This window comes from Mizuhopecten yessoensis, unplaced genomic scaffold, assembly GCF_002113885.1.
Source record: "Mizuhopecten yessoensis strain PY_sf001 unplaced genomic scaffold, ASM211388v2 scaffold11091, whole genome shotgun sequence".
In the NCBI taxonomy this organism is placed as follows: domain Eukaryota; kingdom Metazoa; phylum Mollusca; class Bivalvia; order Pectinida; family Pectinidae; genus Mizuhopecten; species Mizuhopecten yessoensis.
In genome coordinates, this window is record NW_018408875.1 from 1,129,264 (window position 1) to 1,146,322 (window position 17,059).

Genomic DNA, 17,059 nt, shown 5'->3' on the forward strand with positions numbered 1-17,059 from the left:
AAAACGACAGGCACAGATCTGAACCGAGGCTGACCTCAGGAAAATTTGGCATGTGTAGATTGAGGGGTCCAGACGTACCTATTGCCAGTTTTTGTTAATTTTTTCTAAAACAATGTCAAGTCCGCAACCAGATTTTGTTGTAATGCCTTGCAATTGTGGGCATGTATAAAAATGTGAATACAAAACATGTACAAATAAGTCAATTTATTTTGGATGTAATAACATATCACAGGAAATGGTTCTTATAAATGTTCCGAGTTTGGTCCCCACATTGTTGATTTACAGTCTGGCTGAAGGTGTATTGTATCAATGACATCAATACTATCAATGTAAACCTTGTCTCCAGGAAGGAATAGCTCTGAAACAAACAAAAATTGGTGTTACTTGTATATTACATGTATACATATTTTCCACAAAAAATAGAGCCCTGTTTTGCTACATTATTTGATGTACGTCATATGTAGGAGGCTACGACTTTCCAGCTATGACTCTCAAATGTAAACAAAGGAATAGGCTTATCAGTTTAACCCTTTCACCCCTAGGTAACTTTAGTAGACTCTACCATACATTGATCTGGATGAGTCCATTATGGTCTACAGTGGTAAAAGGGTTAAGGCTGTAACAGAACTGCTCTGTAAGTATACTTTATGCCACAAAATGTTCACCCCAGTTAAATTTCATCTGTTTCGCCCTCTATGATGTGGGCGAATTTATTAAGACAGCAACGACTAGTAAACAGCATATATAGTAATCATTTGTATGGGTGAAAATTACACCAGGCAAATACTGATTTTACAGGTGAAGTTTGACTTGGGATGAGTTTCCAGGTATACAGCAATACCATAGGTTAACTGTAGAGAAAAGGTTCCACCATGTATGTACACCACCTAATGACATCACAGGGATCAGAAACTCACCTGTGCTGCATATGCATCACCTGCCCAGAACCACTTGGGCCAATCTCCTTGGTCCTTGACTTCCAGCCAGCAGTGGGCTGTAGAAGTCTGTTGGGGTCACGATCAACCTCTATCTCCACCTAGTCACAAGTTAAGGAATCATGATTATTTCTACCTGTCATTTGCAATTTTAGTTACATAACATCTACTTTATATACAGTGGTACCACCAAGTGTGTCAAATCTATGTATACTATAGATAAGAAATATTACTTTGCGGGAAACTTTCATGTACATTACCTAACCTTTAGCATTGACCAGAAATTAAAGAACTGCAGAATGTTTAATGCGTATCATATTAAAAAGGCCTTACAAATTTTAAGTAACCTACAGTTACAGGAAAACATTTTGGCGTACTTTGTGACTACAATGTAACTTCTAAATACAAAAGGGGTCAGTCCCTTCCATTTGTGCAATTTTGAATCCCCTTCACCACAGGATGCTTCCAGTCCAATCTAGTGATATTATGTTCAGCGGGTCAAAATAAGTTGGTTGAAGAAGCTTTTGACCTACAGATGTTCAATGGAAATCACAGTATTGCATATAAGCTCACCTTGACCTTTTGGACCTGGGTACCATTTCACAAACAGGGTGTAACTTACATCTTGGTGTGTATATTTACGAGTACGCAAGTCCCCGTTCGTAACTTACCTTAAGAGCGTTTCACAAAACCGGGTGTAAATTTTCCCGTAAGTTACGTGTTCGTAAATATTTAACAAGTGTACATAAGTTCAAATTTTGCGCGAAAACAAGAGGAACTCTTCAGTTGGAGGTGTAAAAGCTGTATTTGACAGACGACCCAAAATGGATGGACTGTCACCCGCAACAGGTGGGCAGAAGAAAAAAAAGAATACAAAACGCCTCGTCAAAAGAAATTGACGTATTGGTGGACGCTGCTGGAGAGCACTTGCGTGTTCTTCAGTCAAAGCTTTCAAGCAGCGTCTCCATCGCCACTAAAAACCAAGCGTGGCAGCAGGTGTAAAGATACATATGGATTTACACGACCCCCCGGAGGTGGTGTAAGTTACACACAGTTTTGGGAAGGATTTATACCCACTCATAAGTTACACATGCTTTGTGAAACGGACCGTAACTTTTACGTACGGCTTACATACGGATTTACGTCCGGGTGAAAGTTACACCCATTTTTGTAAAACGGTACCCAGGTGAGCTAATAATCCCAAATAAATATCCAACACACCCACCTGACTTTTTAATCGAGCTAAGCGTTTTTCTTTTTCTCTTTGTTCTTCTTCTTTTATTTTATCCTTCTTCAATTTTTCGCCCATAGATTTCTGATCCTGAAAATGAAAACAAAAATATACAATAATTTTATGATGTTTTACTCTAATTAAATATGATTCCTTCGAACTACACATATTACTGATACTTTTCCCTCTAAAACTATAGCAGTTTACCTGGTCAAAATCTGTAGCTCCAATACAATAAATTGTACTGGTGGACTGTAGATACCTATAGGGTGAACTACAATACAGGATATGTCTACTGATTATACGTGTACTGGTGGACCGTGGATACCTATAGGGTGAACTACAATACAGGATATGTCTACTGATTATACATGTACTGGTGGACTGTGGATACCTATAGGGTGAACTACAATACAGGATATGTCTACTGATTATACATGTACTGGTGGACTGTGGATACCTATAGGGTGAACTACAATACAGGATATGTCTACTGATTATACATGTACTGGTGGACTGTGGATACCTATAGGGTGAACTACAATACAGGATATGTCTACTGATTATACATGTACTGGTGGACTGTGGATACCTATAGGGTGAACTACAATACAGGATATGTCTACTGATTATACATGTACTGGTGGACTGTGGATACCTATAGGGTGAACTACAATACAGGATATGTCTACTGATTATACATGTACTGGTGGACTGTGGATACCTATAGGGTGAACTACAATACAGGATATGTCTACTGATTATACATGTACTGGTGGACTGTGGATACCTATAGGGTGAACTACAATACAGGATATGTCTACTGATTATACATGTACTGGTGGACTGTGGATACCTATAGGGTGAACTACAATACAGGATATGTCTACTGATTATACATGTACTGGTGGACTGTGGATACCTATAGGGTGAACTACAATACAGGATATGTCTACTGATTATACATGTACTGGTGGACCGTGGATACCTATAGGGTGAACTACAATACAGGATATGTCTACTGATTATACATGTACTGGTGGACCGTGGATACCTATAGGGTGAACTACAATACAGGATATGTCTACTGATTATACATGTACTGGTGGACCGTGGATACCTATAGGGTGAACTACAATACAGGATATGTCTACTGATTATACATGTACTGGTGGACCGTGGATACCTATAGGGTGAACTACAATACAGGATATGTCTACTGATTATACATGTACTGGTGGACCGTGGATACCTATAGGGTGAACTACAATACAGGATATGTCTACTGATTATACATGTACTGGTGGACTGTGGATACCTATAGGGTGAACTACAATACAGGATATGTCTACTGATTATACATGTACTGGTGGACTGTGGATACCTATAGGGTGAACTACAATACAGGATATGTCTACTGATTATACGTGTACTGGTGGACTGTGGATACCTATAGGGTGAACTACAATACAGGATATGTCTACTGATTATACGTGTACTGGTGGACCGTGGATACCTATAGGGTGAACTACAATACAGGATATGTCTACTGATTATACATGTACTGGTGGACCGTGGATACCTATAGGGTGAACTACAATACAGGATATGTCTACTGATTATACGTGTACTGGTGGACTGTGGATACCTATAGGGTGAACTACAACACAGGATATGTCTACTGATTATACATGTACTGGTGGACCGTGGATACCTATAGGGTGAACTACAATACAGGATATGTCTACTGATTATACGTGTACTGATGGATTTTTACAGCCAGGTGTGAACATTGATGACTTGTTCAAAACTTTTAAAAATCTGTCTAGTTTTGCCAATTTGCAAATATGTGCGTTTAAATTGCATTATGATCCAAAATCACAGGAAAAGGTAAAACAGAATTGTTTATGTTGTTTTGAACGATCGTTTTTAATTGGGGTTATAATACATTTAACATATAGATATATACAATTCTCTAATTCAGTTCAGTTTAAGCATATTCCCAGGATGCATAGTAAAGATTTCAATTAAATATTAAATCTGTAATAAAAAGAATAGCAATCAGGTTATACATCTACGAAAAGTCGAATGTTTTGTCTACTTTTTTTAAAAATCAGAATATGTATCTATCAGAAGAATTGAAAGTGATTGAACTATTCAAAATCTTATTGAAATCGTTTACCCGCTCTCTAAACCTGGATATCTCTCTGGCCGAGATCTGCTTTTGTCTTTCTTTCTGCTCTTGTTCCCATGCCTCCTGCTGGATCCTTACAAACTCGTCCTCTTCTTCTCGTTTTTTTCTGTATTCCTCCACCTGAGCCTTCATTTCGGTCTGTAACAGGACAGTATATATATATATAGTAGATGATAAATAAACAAGTTAATTCTTGCGAAGGAAAATATAGAATGAAATAATAAGTATCCAAGATCTACTGCTAGGCCTTTCTGCCTTCTCGAGCTTTTTCAGTCAGACAGATTAAAGTAGATCTTGGATATCTATTATTTTATTCTATTCTCTAAAAGTCAATCAGTATCAATATCATAAATGTTTTGTCAGAACCCTATCTACCAAGAAATCGTTTTCTACCATATTGTCAATACCTGTCGTTTTTTGAAGTCACCCACTTTCTTGGACTTCTCAAGTTGTTCTCTAAGTTTCTTTTCTTCTGCTTCTGCCCTTTCAATTTCTTTCTGAACCTGAAAGAGAAAATAAATTGTGAAATGATCGTAATTATTTGGAAAGCAAGTTTTCTCATGAATAACAATGTTCAGATACTGATCAGCAGATAACATAGATTAACAAAACTGGTTTGAAAAGAATACGGATCAGCTACTTTTCACTTTAGAGATTTCAACTTTGTTGATCTCCTGAACATTATGTTAAGCTCTTCTTAATATGTTTAAATTCATTTCCGTTTCCTAGTACCATTTCACCAACAGATGGTCCCTCTCCACTGACAGAAGACTAGTCATCAGACCAGCTTGTGGTTTACTTTATATATACAAGCAGCAGATATCAAACTTACAGGTCTTCACATCTATTACCTTCCATGCATTCAGTTTTGAAAATCTTCCCATTTTCTCATCCTCCATTCTTTCTTTCATGGCTTGTTGTTTTTCCTCTTCTCTCTTCTTCTTGTTGTTGAGACTATCATCAGCTACAGATAAAAGGTCTTCCTTTTCTCGCTGTAGAAAAATACTGTTGTTATCATATGCATACAGAGAAAAACCCCAGAAATAATGTTGGTTAATATCCTTTCAAATATAAGTAAAACTTGTACAAATAGAGAATCACTGGTCATTAACAAAAAGGTAGGAGTTAGTCTAACGGGAGATAACTGTTCACCCAAAATGAACGGGTAGGACACATATCCCTGATAAAGCGACACATGATGGACCCACGAACGTAACTCTTAAAGCGACACATGATGGACCCACGGACATAACTCTATATAATGGGTAGGAGACATGTTCCTGATAAAGCGACACATGATGGACCCACAGCCGTAACTCTATATAATGGAGCCAGATACTCAACTTTATCATGCATACAACACTGGTATACCAAGTTGTACTCGCACACAAAATCTGGATACAGTACCACAAAGATTAAATAAGATTTGCCCTGGACAAAGTGAAGGAGGGATGAACTGACAGACTGACAGACAGATTGCAATACTCCCATCCAATATTGTCGACTTAAAACAGTCTTTTAAGTATAGTAAATATGTTTTTATCACATAATCTGAACCATTACCAAAATTATAAAGAATTCCTGTTTTTAACAGAAACTTGATACTGTACCTGTTTTCTATCCTTCCATTTGCGTATGCTTTCTTTCTTGGTTTCATTCATGTCTAAGTAAGTTTGGTACCATTCCTCATGGTTCATAATCTCTTCCTCAGTACGAGTTGGAATAGATATGAGACATTGCTGCAGGAAGGCTGGCCGACCCTGAAATGTAAATAACACTCGCTTATATCTGTAAGCTGTAAAATCACACCCCGAAATATATAAGAATTCATGACAGACAATAAATACTGAATAATTAAATTGACTTTTTCACTGGGAATATTTTTTGTTTTATTACCAAGAACGAGGAAGTCTAATCTGGGTGGTCGGGTTGTGCAGTGGATAACACACTCTGACTTACACCAAGACATGAAGATCTGAGCCAACAAGAGTGATTAATATAAGTTGAAATAACTTGTTTCATAATTGTTGTCAAATATGTATGTTTTTTATTTTCTGATCTCCAAAAATGTTTACACATTCTACTCATCAAAATCGTGATGTCATAAAATTGTTTGATTATTAACTTGACAAGATTAGACTAAAACTCCTAACACATGAAATTGACGTTTGTAAGTGATAATATATTATAATAATCTACCAGACTTGAAGTTTTACCTTGTTTCTATGTCTAAACTTAAGGAATGTTTGATGATCATATTCGTCCCATCCTCCTCGTATGCCACCTGTCTGCTCAAGGAATTTCTAGAAAGAGATCAAACAATGTTTCATTAGGAAAAATCATCCCACCAAATGTTTCAACCATTTCACAGTACTTGTTAAATGTTCAAGAACATATTCATGAAATATTCATACCTATTAATTCACAAAATATCCCATATTCATGTAGAGAGATATCTGTATTCAAGAAAAATCCACAAGATATCTTATATCAACTATATCTTTGAGAAGACTCTTTGTTAATTCTTATTCAGACTGGTCGCATCAAAAAGTACTGTAGACAAACATATTTTAATAGTATTTTCATTTTAGTGCTATAATACTGCGCTACATGATGATTACACCAATTGAAGTTTCTGAATATAGTTTCCTATTGCATAAATTTTGGTTGTGCCAATTCATCAATGCGCTAATCTGTTTAAATTTGATAATACGCTAAAATTTGATTGCACTGAAATAAGTTCTTTTACAGTATACTAATTGTTCTTTTACAGTATACTAATTGTTTTTTTACAGTATACTTATCATTCTTTTACAGTATACTAATCATACTTTTACAGTATACTAATCATTCTTTTACAGTATACTAATCATACTTTTACAGTATACTAATTGTTCTTTTACAGTATTCTAATTGTTCTTTTACAGTATACTAATTGTTCTTTTCCAGTATACTTATTATTCTTTTACAGTATACTAATTATTCTTTTACAGTATATTAATTGTTCTTTTACAGTATACTAATTGTTCTTTTACAGGATACTAATTATTCTTTTACAGTATACTAATTGTTCTTTTACAGTACACTAATTGTTCTTTTACAGTATACTAATTGTTTTTTTACAGTATACTTATCATTCTTTTACAGTATACTAATTGTTCTTTTACAGTACACTAATTGTTCTTTTACAGTATACTAATTGTTTTTTTACAGTATACTTATCATTCTTTTACAGTATACTAATTGTTCTTTTACAGGATACTAATTATTCTTTTACAGTATACTAATTGTTCTTTTACAGGATACTAATTATTCTTTTACAGTATACTAATTGTTCTTTTACAGGATACTAATTATTCTTTTACAGTATACTAATTGTCCTTTTACAGTATACTAATTATTCTTTTACAGTATATTAATTGTTCTTTTACAGTATACTAATTGTTCTTTTCCAGTATACTTATTATTCTTTTACAGTATACTAATCATTCTTTTACAGTATACTAATCATACTTTTACAGTATACTAATTGTTCTTTTACAGTATTCTAATTGTTCTTTTACAGTATTCTAATTGTTCTTTTACAGTATTCTAATTGTTCTTTTACAGTATTCTAATTGTTCTTTTACAGTATTCTAATTGTTCTTTTACAGTATTCTAATTGTTCTTTTACAGTATTCTAATTGTTCTTTTACAGTATTCTAATTGTTCTTTTACAGTATTCTAATTGTTCTTTTACAGTATACTTATTATTCTTTTACAGTATACTAATTATTCTTTTACAGTATATTAATTGTTCTTTTACAGTATACTAATTGTTCTTTTACAGTATATTAATTGTTCTTTTACAGTATACTAATTGTTCTTTTCCAGTATACTTATTATTCTTTTACAGTATACTAATTATTCTTTTACAGTATACTAATTATTCTTTTACAGTATACTAATTGTTCTTTTACAGTATACTAATTGTCCTTTACAATATACTAATTATTCTTTTACAGTATACTTATCATTCTTTTACAGTATACTAATCATACTTTTACAGTATACTAATCATTCTTTTACAGTATACTTATTGTTCTTTTACAGTATACTAATTGTTCTTTTACAGTATACTAATTATTCTTTTACAGTATATTAATTGTTCTTTTACAGTAAACTTATTGTTCTTTACAATATACAAATTGTTCTTTTACAGTATACTAATCATTCTTTTACAGTACACTAATTATTGTTTTACAGTATACTAATTGTTCTTTTATAGTATACTAATTTTTGTTTTACAGTATACTAATTGTTCTTTCACAGTATACTAATTACTCTTTTACAGTATACTTATTGTTCTTTTATAGTATACTAATTGTTCTTTTACAGTATACTAATTGTTCTTTTACAGTATACTAATTGTTCTTTTACAGTATACTAATTCTTCTTTTACAGTATATACATTGTTCTTTTACAGTATACTAATCGTTCTTTTACAGTATACTAATTATTCTTTTACAGTATACTAATTGTTCTTTTACAGTACACTAATTACTCTTTTACAGTATACTAATTGTTCTTTTACAGTACACTAATTGTTCTTTTACAGTATACTAATTATTCTTTTACAGTATACTAATTGTTCTTTTACAGTATAATAATTGTTCTTTTACAGTATACTAATTGATCTTTTACAGTATACTTATTGTTCTTTTCACCAATATAAATCCTTGTGAATCAAAACATTTTGAGCTCATTCACATCAGGAAAATAGTGGTTTAAAGAGATATCCATGTAAGTATGAACACCATGTCTAAATTCTGATTTCTCACCACCCATAATTCAACAGAATATTCTTTAAAACAGCACTTACCTCAAATGCGGCCACCTCTGGAGGAAGATCCTTGGTGATGTCCCTAGCGCTAGCCAAAGGAGCAGAGGGGGCTACCTTCCTGGCTGATGGTAAATCATCTCCCATTTGAGTCCATACCTCAAACTTCTTCTCCAGGGCCAGGATCTCCTGCGTAGTTGTCCGTTCCTCTCGCATCAACTCCTCATATCTGGTCAAAAACACAGCAGCATACAAACACTAATAAATGAGGAAGCTGTCACCCAAACTAACCTGAAATTCTGACTGCACAGTTTTGGAATAATGTACACATTATTATCAATAAATTTGTAAGCAATAATCTTATATTGATGATGAATTTTTTATACAGTCTAAGTTTTTGACCATGCTCATTAATCTTGCAGGACTACTGACGGTTATGCTAACTTTATAATTATGTCCTGTATGCAATGTTCCTTATATCATTATGTACCAGAAGACATAAAGAAAATTAGACAAAGTAGCAAGCCATACAAATACATGTCATACAGGTATATTTATCAGTGACCGGAAATACTCACTGTTTTCTCTGTTGCTCCTTAAACGCATTTATAGTGCTTTCTATTTCTTCCATGATGATTTTTAGCTTTTCTACGACTGAAAAATAAAATTCTTTGTATCTTATAAACATCTGTATCATGAATTCAATTCTTCAAAATTTTATGTTTCTTTCATACAAAGATATGATTATATTCAACAATTGGAAAGTTAAAACGAAAACTGGCCTTCTGGTATGCCACCTTTTTTTTATCAGATGTTGTTGCATTTTTTTTTTAAACTGGCACAAATTAATGATTGTGTAAGTGTTGTGTTATGCTTAGATGCATCCAGTGTCTTACTGTATATCTAGTCATTCAATAAATTGGAAATCACTTTCAATGTTTTGGTGCTTGTTATTTTTCCCTTGTCAATATTTTGAGGGAGGTGCCATTGCTGAAAAAACTAAGCACCAAGAGAACTTGTAATATATATGGAGGCAAAATAACCATTCAATCATGTACTATTGTAATACAGTTCCAGTTTGGAATGCTCCGGCATGTATATTTTCTAACTGAAAGCGACCCAGATTTTGAACAGTAAAAGTAAAACAATCAGGACTGTTTGTTACTGAATATTTTGTCGACTGTAAGAGTTCTTCAATTTATTTTGTAAGTAATTCTACAGATTAAAAATAAATAAATCAATAACAAAACTTGATCTTTAGAATTTTTGAATATGATTACATATTTATTTACTGAAATAAATTGCCTGCCCAATATTGATATTAAACAAAACAGTTGAAGCACACAACAAGATCTAATCAACATATATAAAATACTCTGGTGCCTTTTCAAAAACTTGTTTTTGATTTTGTCATTTTGAAATATTCTCTACAATGTTATACAGAAGGAAAAACATTTTTGAAAGTTGTCTTTATGTAATATGATGTTGGTCATAATTGATGAATAATACTGTAAAAGACCACTACCTTCCCTTCACATATTATGATATACAAAAACATACATTCTGGTGTGGGCTTCACATCCTTGAGTTCTGTATGAAATCTCTTGACCATATGGCTGATCTTCTCAAGCTGCTGTTTTAATTTGATTTCTGAAAGAAACAACACCAATAACTAGAACTGTAAGCCACAGGGTCAATACATCAAACATCCTACCCACATAAAAACACAAACAGAAATCAGAAAAGGGACATAACTCTAAGACAAATTGTCAATTTTCAAAATAAATTGCAAGTGCACAACTAATAGTATAGTACTGATCATGTGTACCAAGTTTTGAAAACAACATGGTGTATGTCAAGAAGGTAAGTCGCAGTATTTCTGACAATATCCATAAATGGATATCAGAAAAGGTACAGTACTCCCAACAAATCATTTAAATCAAAAATAAATTTCAAGTACACAACTACCTAAGATAATAATCATGTGAAGCAAGTTTCATAAAAATCAGTTAAGAAGCTTAGCAGTAAAGTGTCGCACAAACTTCTGTCCAAAGATGAACAGACAGACAGACACCCTGATTTCATTATACCCCCCCCCCCCCCTAACTTTTATACAGGGGTTATATTTTAACAAAATCACATATTGTTACATCTTTTTCACGATTTATCATATTAACCAATAACAAGAGTGCCGTGGGGCAGAACAATATACGCCCCTGGAATGTCATATAGTGTTATATAATTTCTTTCATTGAAATAAGATCTGCATCATTCTAAGAGTGGTTAGCTAAACTTAGCTGACATGCTATAAAAAAATGTAGGAGAAAATCTCCGGACAAAAAATCAAGTACTGAAATAAACAAAGGGCAATACCTTTTGGAAAAATTGTAGAATCAAAATTCTTTTAAGGGAGACACAACTTCATATCATGATTATGATGTATACTAAGTTTCAAAGAGATTGGTTGAAAAATGTAGGAGGAGATTGCCGGACAAAAATCAAAAACTGAAATGAACAAAGGGCAATAACTTTTGGAAAAATTGTCAAATCAAAATTCTTTTAAGGGAGACACAACTTCATATCATGATTATGATGTATACCAAGTTTCAAAGAGATTGGTCGAAAAATGTAGGAAGAGATTGCCGGACAAACAAAAGTTTACGATACTCCCGTCAAATTTGACAGGCGTATAAAAAATACATATTCTTAATACACACAATATTTATATACACAATCATTGTATATTTCTAATGACCGATTCAAGATACTGATTGCTCTTCACATTTCTCTTGACATATCTGTTCTTCCTAATAAAAAAAAGTCTTTCCAGAATGGTACATATTGGTAGTGTTCATCACGAAAATAGAAAATGTTTGTAAAACATACACATGCTGCCACTCCTGCTGTAATGATAATGTAGGTAAATGCAAAGTCTGACCAAAGTCAGTGAATACAAATATAGGTCACAGTGCCATCATATTAATGTATCATATAATGATGTAAAGTAGTACTTCTGAAGATGTATCTGCATATAAAGTTTGATGATTGTGGGAGTTGTATCAGAAAAATGGAGCTAAATACAACGTCTAACCAATATTTCTTAATAAAACAGATGGAAAATGCAACCACTTAACTTAGACACTGTTGTGGTGGGGGCAGAACAAAAATAAATATATGCATTAAACATCTTATGGCATCAAATATGGCTTCAAACTATTCAAGCTTACGTTCTGTTTTTCGACTTTCTGTAGCCTTGGTTTCCATTTCTTGTAGTGGAAGAAATTCTTGACGGAAGTCATTTCTCTTGCTATACAGATGTGTTGATTTTTCTCTGTCAAGGGCAACGATCCTGTAGTAAAATAATAATGTGAAGTTCAAATTAAAAATTTAAATACTAAGTTTAATTTGATGAACTTTTATGCATGTGTCATTCAGATTCCCATGGATTCTCTTTGCTTCAAGTTACTATAGGGACAGTATCAATGGAAGCAGCAAAGAGTGCTTTGTAACAAAATAAATTTCATGATCACATTGAAATAAACTCAATTTACAGGTTATGAGTTTTATAAAAGGTACATTATGAAATAAACTAGTTGAGATATGATAATCTTAAAGATACAAGATACAAGAATTTTTATTTAGAGTCGTGTTTGTAACAATGCAACTTAAATTCAGAGAAGCTATTCTTACGACTATATATAACAATCATGATTTAGATAAAGCATTCCTGATTCAATTTTCGTTTAACAAGATTGCTGACACTATTTTTTGCATTGAAGAAATTTGATTAAATGACTTACAAATATCTATGACTTTATCAGAAGCCACATTAGGCTAGTGGCTATATTGATTTCCACCAGCTGCCTCCCCCCATACAATTTTTACTAGTGTCAGCATATCTATCAGACTTGAGATGTTATAGTTACTTACAAAGGTCTAGAACTTATTGAACATAATAATAATCTTCTAAATTTTCAACAGTTCTAAATAAGAAATATAACTTGGGATGTAATTTAGCGTAAACAGTACTGTACGTAATCTGAGCAATTCTTAATTCAACCATACTCACTGTACACGCAGCTTATTGAGTTCTTTGAAGATATCTGATTTCTTTGCCTTTTCTGTCTTGCGTTTCCATGCTTGTATATTGTTGTCATTTTCATTCCCAGTATCCTGTTAAGACAGAATTAGATAGGCTAATTTATCTACAAATGTAGCAGAACTAGACTGGATCATTCGCTTGTGACCAGTTAGCTTAATTGCCAGGTAGAGGCTTTCTTCAATTATGCGAGGTCCGGTTCGCATCCCAATCTTGCCATGCATTTTTCTTCTGCATTTTATGGGTGCTTGTGACCAGCTCTTGTTTGAAAAACTGGGAATCCACTTGGCAAGGGATTACCTGAACCTGGGTAGTAACAAATGCTGTTGTCTGTGGAGGCGAAAAAGGAGTGAGGAACGTAGCAGATCAGTCCGCACTTTATCATTTCTATCTCGGTCACCACACAATACCTTTTAACATGCACAGATGCGCACGCTACACATAATACTCGAAAGAGGGTGATGCAGAATATATAGGTAGAAAGATAGATAGATCTGGACTGGATTGTTCACTGGTGACCAGGTTGCTCAATTGGCAGAGTGTTAGTCTAGAGTTCGGAGGGTCCCTAGTTCGAATCCCGGTCCTGTAACACTATGTTGGTACTCTATCGATAGAGAAGCCTGAATTTTCTCTGGTCCCGACACTAGACTTAGACATTTTGACTGATAGATGTCCCTACATCAGACACATATCAATCAAATGTTAGAGTGTGGTGTCTGGGCAAGAGGAAACTCGGACTACCGATAAGAGCTAAAGACTAAAGGGAAATCCATCCTCTCCCAAGAGAAAAGCTAGAGGGAAACCGATATGTTTATTATATTTAAAACCTGACTGGTGTGCTGAAATTATGATAACATGTTTTACGTGCGAAAATGAAAACAATACATTAAAATACATCCCGATTGACTTCAATTTGGCTGAATCAAAGGGGCTTATAGTCCGAATTATTCTGACGTTTTATCGACTTTCTTTAAATCGGTCTGTCGTCGATTAACGACGTAAATCGACGACAGACCGATATAAAAAAGTCGATAAAACGTCAGAATAATTCGGACTAATACTTGGCTGAAACGTCATGGTTGACTTTTTTACGAGGGAGAATAAACAAGTAGGCAGCAATCACCATATTTATGCATTCTCCTTGAATAAATTGAACTTTTAAAAAATATCTCATCAAAATTGAACATCAAAAAAGTTTAAAGAGCAGAGAAAAAAGAAATTATTATTTCAGCAGCGTACCTGTCTCCCACTGGCAGCCATGATGTAAATAACAAACCAGGGAGCGATCTGATTGGTTCATACAAGAGTAAATATAGATTTCTAATTTCATTTTGTTGAAGATGTGAAATAAAAGTAATTTCTTAAACGAAAGTTGTTTTATATTTTACCATCAAAAATATTATTATTGTTACAAGAAATATATATAATAAACAAATATTATAAAATATTAAAATCATTATCATAAAAAGAAATATTTCTTTCGTAACTATTTTGAGATTGGAAATATATACATTAGTAATAATTACCGATTTGGTTCTAAGAGCCGGTATGAAACGCCTAGGGCCGCATTCCTTTGTAAATCGCAGCCAAAAAGATTGGACCAGAGTTTTTGTTATGAGGTCGGATCTAGTAATCTGATGCTGCTCTCAGGCGAGCCTTGACAAAGCTTTGCATTAACATTCGCAGGTCCGCCTAGATATACATGTATATCCAAAAATGCCGGTTACATTAAAAAACAGACGAACCGGTTAAACCGGATACGCGCAAGAGACATAGGGCCTGTTCGTTTATGCGAAACAACCGGTTTAACCGTTTATAAGGCTACATTCGCGTATCCCGGTTGAAACAACACACTTGGACAGTTTCGGAGAATAAAAAACAATATATCAAGAATAATATGCCTTTCTTTTATCCTTCCACTAAATTACATAACGTATCTTAAAAACTACATGTGACTTGACATTGTTTAAGAAAGAAATAACGCAAATTGGCAATATTCAGCATTTTAGTTTCGGTCAGGTACGTCTGGACCGTACCAAATTTTCCTGAGGTCAGCCTCGGTCCAAATCTGTACCTGTCGTTTTCTTTGCAGGTTCAACGTTAACCGGTTCAACCGTTTCAACCGGATACACGAATGTAGCCTTGATGTAACAATTTCGGGTATAAATCCTGGCGGACCTACACATGTTTATGCAGGCCTTGCAAGCATCATCAGATTACTAGGTCCGACTTTATTTAATAAACGAACAATTAACAGTTACACGAAAACGACCCTAGAGCTTGACGATTTTAAAACCACGATTTTCCGCTAACTATAGAATCGGTGTTTTTTTTCATACGACCTTGGCTGTTTTGTCAAAAATAAATATTACTCCATATATCAAATTGACAAAATTGTACAAATATTGGCAGCGTCTTGTTACAGGGAAACTTCGATCGTGTGGACATACCGATGCATCTATCGTTTTTCTCAAAAGTATTAGACGCTGGCACACCTTCAAATGTTTGAGTATAGTTTAAAAGTCTTCAATATGTCCACCAAAAAAGCAACCGTCCTGCTACATTTTGTCTAACCAGTCAAATCAATAGGAACTAATAAAGGAAAGGAAAAGTTGCCTATGATATGTATGCCCCTTTTAAATGACCAAGTAATATGCAGTAACAGCTACTATACAAATATTCACTTTAACAGCTAGTAAACCTCATATCACGGCCAGTCCGGGATTCGAAAACCAGACTTCCGAACTCTCTACCAATATTTGAGCCAGCTAGGTTGCCGGCGATCGACCCTAGCTTTCCCGTTCCACTACATTTCCTCCAACCTTTTTTCTCCAAGTGTTCGCCTACAGAAAATAACAATATTTAAAAACCCAGTTTCAGGTTTGGATATTCCTCCCCTTGCCAATAATTCAAGAAGTACTTGTTACACAAATACATATCAATCTCGAAATTTGGCCAATGTCTGGGCTGATGTCCAGTCCATTTTTATTATTTAAGTCGTCCTGGACAGCAAGGCATTTGTCCAGTGAAATAGAAATCCCGTACCTTTCATAAAATAGGAACAAAAAGACATACATGTCCGTATCTAAAGAATTTTAAAACTGTCGAGAGATCTGATGGCCAAACGTGCCTCACCATGGAGCAAGTCCGGATAGACAGTCTGGGTTCTATGTTGGAAGCAGCATCATCATGACGTCAGAGAGCATGCAACGTCATTTTTTTCCCGCCACTGTCACGACTGTCCATTTATTGACTGGGTCGAACCTGCCCCAAACTGACATTTCAATAATTTCGTTTATTATATAATAAGCAAGTCAAAGCTAGGCTTAAATGTATACCATCATGTGAAGCAGTCATTATATGTTACTGGTACATTTATACCATAAATATGTAGCAATTTGGTTTACCAAAAGTTCGTAAAACTAGAAAACTACAAGCAGATTTAGATGCAGCTAGTAAATGGGAAGAGGACTGGCTCATGAAATTCCATTCAGACAAATGCACCATACTCACTATATCACCAAAACGCACACACATTAAACACCAATACACACTCCATGACCACACACTAGAATATGTTACTTCAAACAAATATCTAGGCATCACACTTCAAAACAACTTAGAATGGGACAAACACATTAACAACATCACATCAAATGCAAATAAATCACAAGGCTTTCTGAAACGCAACCTAAAAATAAATTCAACACACATAAAAGAACATGCATACAAGGCCATTGTAAGACTAAAACTCGAATATTGCTCTTCAGTTTGGGACCCA

At 34.2% G+C, this 17,059-nt stretch overlaps 1 protein-coding gene across 1 annotated transcript; it reads right to left on the bottom strand.

The window, feature by feature from the left end:
* Positions 1-189: 189 nt before the first annotated feature.
* Positions 190-14,564, bottom strand: LOC110465592 (coiled-coil domain-containing protein 112-like). The gene is made up of 14 exons (XM_021521527.1): positions 14,518-14,564; positions 13,249-13,352; positions 12,407-12,528; positions 10,740-10,829; positions 9,758-9,833; positions 9,222-9,408; positions 6,577-6,663; positions 5,971-6,120; positions 5,212-5,352; positions 4,768-4,863; positions 4,349-4,498; positions 2,161-2,256; positions 918-1,036; positions 190-358 (listed from the first exon to the last, which is right to left on the bottom strand). Exons 1-14 carry the CDS (start codon positions 14,536-14,538, stop codon positions 325-327), a joined length of 1,473 nt encoding a protein of 490 aa, XP_021377202.1. The 5' UTR covers positions 14,539-14,564; the 3' UTR covers positions 190-324.
* Positions 14,565-17,059: the final 2,495 nt, after the last annotated feature.